General features: G+C 40.6%; 1 protein-coding gene across 2 annotated transcripts in view; it reads left to right on the top strand.

Moving 5' to 3' along the window:
• Positions 1-664: 664 nt before the first annotated feature.
• ATG10 (autophagy related 10) overlaps positions 665-6,443 on the top strand; it is a 32,098-nt gene continuing 26,319 nt past the window's right edge. The window contains exons 1-2 of one of the 2 annotated variants that reach the window (XM_076059246.1): positions 665-1,017; positions 6,376-6,443. The exon at positions 6,376-6,443 is cut by the window's right edge and continues 31 nt beyond it. In XM_076059246.1, coding sequence (XP_075915361.1) covers positions 1,015-1,017; positions 6,376-6,443 — 71 coding nt within the window. In that variant the 5' untranslated portion in view covers positions 665-1,014. The remainder of the gene's footprint in view (positions 1,018-6,375) is intronic. The other variant, XM_076059247.1, reaches the window with a different exon arrangement.

Below are 6,443 nucleotides of genomic sequence, written 5' to 3'. Positions count from 1 at the left end.
CCACTCACTCACTCACCCACTCACTCACCCACCCACCCACCCACTCACCCACTCACTCACCCACTCACTCACTCACCCACTCACTCACCCACTCACCCACTCATCCCCACTCACTCACTCACCCACCCACCCACTCACCCACCCACCCACCCACTCACTCACCCACTCACTCACCCACCCACCCACTCACCCACCCACCCACTTACTCACCCACCCACCCACTCACTCACCCACTCATCCACCCACTCACTCACCCACTCACTCACTCACCCACCCACTCACTCACCCACTCACTCACCCACACACTCACTCACTCATCCACTCACTCACCCACCCACTCACCCACTCACCCACCCACTCACCAACCCACCCACTCACCCACTCACCCACCCACTCACTCACCCACTCACTCACCCACTCACTCACCCACTCACCCACTCACCCACCCACTCACCCACCCACTCACCCACCCACTCACTCACTCACCCACTCACCCACCCACTCACCAACCCACCCACTCACCCACTCACTCACCCACTCACCAACCCACTCACCCACTCACTCACCCACCCACTCACCCACTCACTCACTCACCCACCCACTCACCCACCCACCCACTCACTCACCCACCCACTCACCAACCCACTCACCCACCCACTCACCCACCCACGCAATAATTGTGTTTATGTAACTGGATGGACTTTGCCCACAACCACCATCGAAATGTGGAATTTCCACCGCATTCAACCCCAGAGTGAGGTCTGGTGTCTTCCGGAAGCGAAAGGCGTCTTCCGGAAGTCTTAGACATCTTCCGGAAGACGAAGACATCTTCCGGAAAACAAAGTCCTCTTCCGGAAGGCAAAGACATCTTCCGGATGACGAAGATAACTTCCGGAAGACCATGACATCATCCGGAAGATCAAGACGTCTTCCGGAAGATGAAGACGTCTTCCGGAAGATGAAGACGTATTCCGGAAGATGAAGACGTCTTCCGGAAGATGAATAGCAGCTGCAATGGTAGGTTTAAGCTGTTCACATTGCGATTGATTGTTAATCACTATTATCGATTAACTATCACTAACTACTAACTATCACTAACTACTAACTATCACTAACTACTAACTATCACTAACTACCACCTCGCCTGCAGCAGCGGGCACACCGCGTGAAGCGATTGCGGCTACGCATAGAGATACATAGAGATACATAGAGACTCATAGAGATACATAGAGACTCATAGAGATGCATAGAGACCCATAGAGATACATGGACATACATGGAGATACATAGAGATACATAGAGACTCATAGAGATACATAGAGATACATAGAGACCCATAGAGACTCATAGAGATACATAGATACTCATAGAGATACATAGAGATACATAGAGACACATAGAGATACATAGAGACACAGAGACTCATAGAGATACATAGAGATGCATAGAGACCCATAGAGATACATAGAGACTCATAGAGACTCATAGAGATACATAGAGACACATAGAGACTCATAGAGATACATAGAGACTTATAGAGATACATAGAGACCCATAGAGATACATAGAGACCCATAGAGATACATAGAGATACATAGAGACTCATAGAGACTCATAGAGATACATAGAGACTCATAGAGATACATAGAGACACATAGAGATACATAGAGACACATAGAGATACATAGAGACACATAGAGACTCAGAGATACATAGTGACTCATAGAGATACATAGAGACTCATAGAGATACATAGAGATACATAAAGACTCAGAGATACATAGAGACACAGAGATACATAGAGACTCATAGAGATACATAGAGACTCATAGAGATACATAGAGACTCATAGAGATACATAGAGACCCATAGAGATACATAGAGACTCATAGAGATACATAGAGACTCATAGAGATACATAGAGACTCATAGAGATACATAGAGACTCAGAGATATATAGAGACTCATAGAGATATATAGAGACTCATAGAGATACATAGAGACCCATAGAGATACATAGAGACTCATAGAGATACATAGAGACTCATAGAGATACATAGAGATACATAAAGACTCATAGAGATACATAGAGACACATAGAGATACATAGAGACTCATAGAGATACATAGAGATACATAGAGACACAGAGACTCATAGATATACATAGAGATACATAGAGACCCATAGAGATACATAGAGACTCATAGAGACTCATAGAGATACATAGAGACACATAGAGACTCATAGAGATACATAGCGACTCATAGAGATACATAGAGACACATAGAGACACATAGAGACTCATAGAGATACATAGAAACTCATAGAGATACATAGAGACCCATAGAGATACATAGAGATACATAGAGATACATAGAGACTTATAGAGATACATAGAGATACATAGAGACACATAGAGATACATAGAGATACATAGAGACTCATAGAGATACATAGAGACATAGAGATACATAGAGATACATAGAGACACATAGAGACCCATAGAGACACATAGAGATACATAGAGACACATAGAGATACATAGAGACACATAGAGACTCATAGAGATACATAGAGACCCATAGAGACTCATAGAGATACATAGAGATACATAGAGACTCATAGAGATACATAGAGACTCATAGAGATACATAGAGATACGTAGAGACCCATAGATACATAGAGACACGTAGAGACTCATAGAGATACATAGAGACTCATAGAGATAATAGAGACCCATAGAGATACATAGAGACTCATAGAGATACATAGAGATGCATAGAGACTCATAGAGACACATAGAGATACATAGAGACCCATAGAGATACATAGAGATGCATAGAGACTCAGAGATACATAGAGATACATAGAGATACATAGAGACTCATAGAGATGCATAGAGATACATAGAGACCCATAGAGATACATAGAGATACAGAGACCCATAGAGATACATAGAGACTCATAGAGATACATAGAGACCCATAGAGATACATAGAGACACATAGAGACTCATAGAGATACATAGAGACTCATAGAGATACATAGAGACCCATAGAGATACATAGAGATACATAGAGACCCATAGAGACTCATAGAGACTCATAGAGATACATAGAGATACATAGAGACACAGAGACTCATAGAGATACATAGAGATACATAGAGACTCATAGAGATACATAGAGACACATAGAGATACATAGAGACCCATAGAGATACATAGAGATACATAGAGACCCATAGAGATACATAGAGATACATAGAGACCCATAGAGACACATAGAGATACATAGAGATACATAGAGACTCATAGAGATACATAGAGATACATAGAGATGCATAGAGACTCATAGAGATACATAGAGATACATAGAGATAATAGAGACTCATAGAGATACATAGAGATACACAGATACACATAGAGATACATAGAGATACATAGAGATAATAGAGACTCATAGAGATACATAGAGATACATAGAGACTCATATAGATACATAGAGATACATAGAGATGCATAGAGAATCATAGACATACGTAGAGATACATAGAGATACATAGAGACACATAGAGATACATAGAGACACATAGAGATACATAGAGATAATAGAGACTCATAGAGATACATAGAGATACATAGAGACACATAGAGACTCATAGAGATACATAGAGACTCATAGAGACACATAGAGACTCATAGAGATGCATAGAGACACATAGAGATACATAGAGACCCATAGAGACTCATAGAGATACATAGAGACTCATAGAGATACATAGAGATACATAGAGATACATAGAGACCCATAGAGATACATAGAGACACATAGAGATACATAGAGACCCATAGAGATACATAGAGATACATAGAGACTCATAGAGATACATAGAGACTCATAGAGATACATAGAGACACAGAGACTCATAGAGATACATAGAGATACATAGAGACTCATAGAGATACATAGAGACACAGAGATACATAGAGACCCATAGAGATACATAGAGACTCATAGAGATACATAGAGAATCATAGAGACCCATAGAGATACATAGAGACTCATAGAGATATATTGAGACTCATAGAGATACATAGAGACTCATAGAGATACATAGAGATACATAGAGACACATAGAGACTCATAGAGATACATAGAGATACATAGAGACTCATAGAGACTCATAGAGACACATAGAGACTCATAGAGATGCATAGAGACTCATAGAGATACATAGAGACTCATAGAGATACATAGAGACACATAGAGATACATAGAGACACATAGAGACTCGTAGAGATACATAGAGACACATAGAGATACATAGAGAATCATAGAGACTCATAGAGATACATAGAGACTCATAGAGATACATAGAGATACATAGAGACTCATAGAGACTCATAGAGATACATAGAGACACATAGAGACCCATAGAGATACATAGAGATACATAAAGACTCATAGAGACTCATAGAGACACATAGAGACTCATAGAGATACATAGAGACTCATAGAGACACATAGAGACTCATAGAGATGCATAGAGACTCATAGAGATACATAGAGACTCATAGAGATACATAGAGACACATAGAGACTCATAGAGATACATAGAGATACATAGAGATACATTGAGAATCATAGAGACCCATAGAGACACATAGAGACCCATAGAGATACATAGAGAATCATAGAGATACATAGAGATACATAGAGACTCATAGAGACCCATAGAGATACATAGGGACCCATAGAGATACATAGAGACTCATAGAGATACATAGAGATACATAGAGACTCATAGAGATACATAGAGATACATAGAGACTCGTAGAGATACATAGAGACACAGAGATACATAGAGACCCATAGAGATACATAGAGACTCATAGAGATACATAGAGATGCATAGAGACTCATAGAGACACATAGAGATACATAGAGACCCATAGAGATACATAGAGACTCATAGAGATACATAGAGATGCATAGAGACTCAGAGATACATAGAGATACATAGAGATACATAGAGACTCATAGAGATGCATAGAGATACATAGAGACCCATAGAGATACATAGAGACACATAGAGACCCATAGAGATACATAGAGACTCATAGAGATACATAGAGACCCATAGAGGTACATAGAGACACATAGAGACTCATAGAGATACATAGAGACTCATAGAGATACATAGAGACCCATAGAGATACATAGAGATACATAGAGACCCATAGAGACTCATAGAGATACATAGAGACTCATAGAGATACATAGAGATACATAGAGACACAGAGACTCATAGAGATACATAGAGATGCATAGAGACTCATAGAGATACATAGAGACACATAGAGATACATAGAGACCCATAGAGACTCATAGAGATGCATAGAGATACATAGAGACTCAGAGATACATAGAGACCCATAGAGATACATAGAGACTCATAGAGATACATTGAGACTCATAGAGATACATAGAGACTCATAGAGATACATAGAGATACATAGAGACACATAGAGACTCATAGAGATACATAGAGATACATAGAGACTCATAGAGACTCATAGAGACACATAGAGACTCATAGAGATACATAGAGACTCATAGAGATACATAGAGACTCATAGAGATGCATAGAGACTCATAGAGATACATAGAGACTCATAGAGACACATAGAGACTCATAGAGATACATAGAGACTCAGAGATACATAGAGACTCATAGAGATACATAGAGACTCATAGAGATACATAGAGACTCAGAGATACATAGAGACTCATAGAGATACATAGAGACTCATAGAGATACATAGAGATACATAGAGACTCATAGAGATACATAGAGACTCATAGAGATACATAGAGACTCATAGAGATACATAGAGACTCATAGAGATACATAGAGACTCCTGGCTTGTTGTTTTCAATGTCAACAATCCCTTCTGTCAGTCCTCCACATCAGCCCCCTGGCTCGTTGTTTTTAATATCAATAATCACTTTTGTCAGTCCTCCACATCAGCCCCCTGGCTCGTTGTTTTCAATGTCAATAATCGCTTATGTCAGTCCTCCACGTCAGCCCCCTGGCTTGTTGTTTTCAATGTCAACAATCGCTTCTGTCAGACCTCCATGTCAGATCCTGGCTCGTTGTTTTCAATATCAATAATCGCTTCTGTCAGTCCTCCACGTCAGTCCCCTGGCTTGCTATTTTCAATGTCAATAATCGCTTCTATCAAACCTTCACGTCAGCCCCCTGGCTTGTTGTTTTCAATGTCAATAATCGCTCCTGTCAGACCTCCACGTCAGCCCCCTGGCTTGTTGTTTTCAATGTCAATAATCGCTTCTGTCTGACCTCCACCTCAGGATTCCGACCCGGGGCGTCTCAGCCAATGGGAGTTCCGCGTCTCCTGCCAGGAGCTCATTCGACACTC

The sequence above is a fragment of the Petromyzon marinus genome (assembly GCF_048934315.1).
Source record: "Petromyzon marinus isolate PM22_M1 ecotype Great Lakes invasive population chromosome 85 unlocalized genomic scaffold, UKy_Petmar_22M1.pri1.0 chr85_unloc.1, whole genome shotgun sequence".
NCBI classification, from domain to species: domain Eukaryota; kingdom Metazoa; phylum Chordata; class Hyperoartia; order Petromyzontiformes; family Petromyzontidae; genus Petromyzon; species Petromyzon marinus.
Note: the sequence above shows the minus strand (reverse complement) of the source record. Positions and strands in the feature narration are given on the sequence as shown.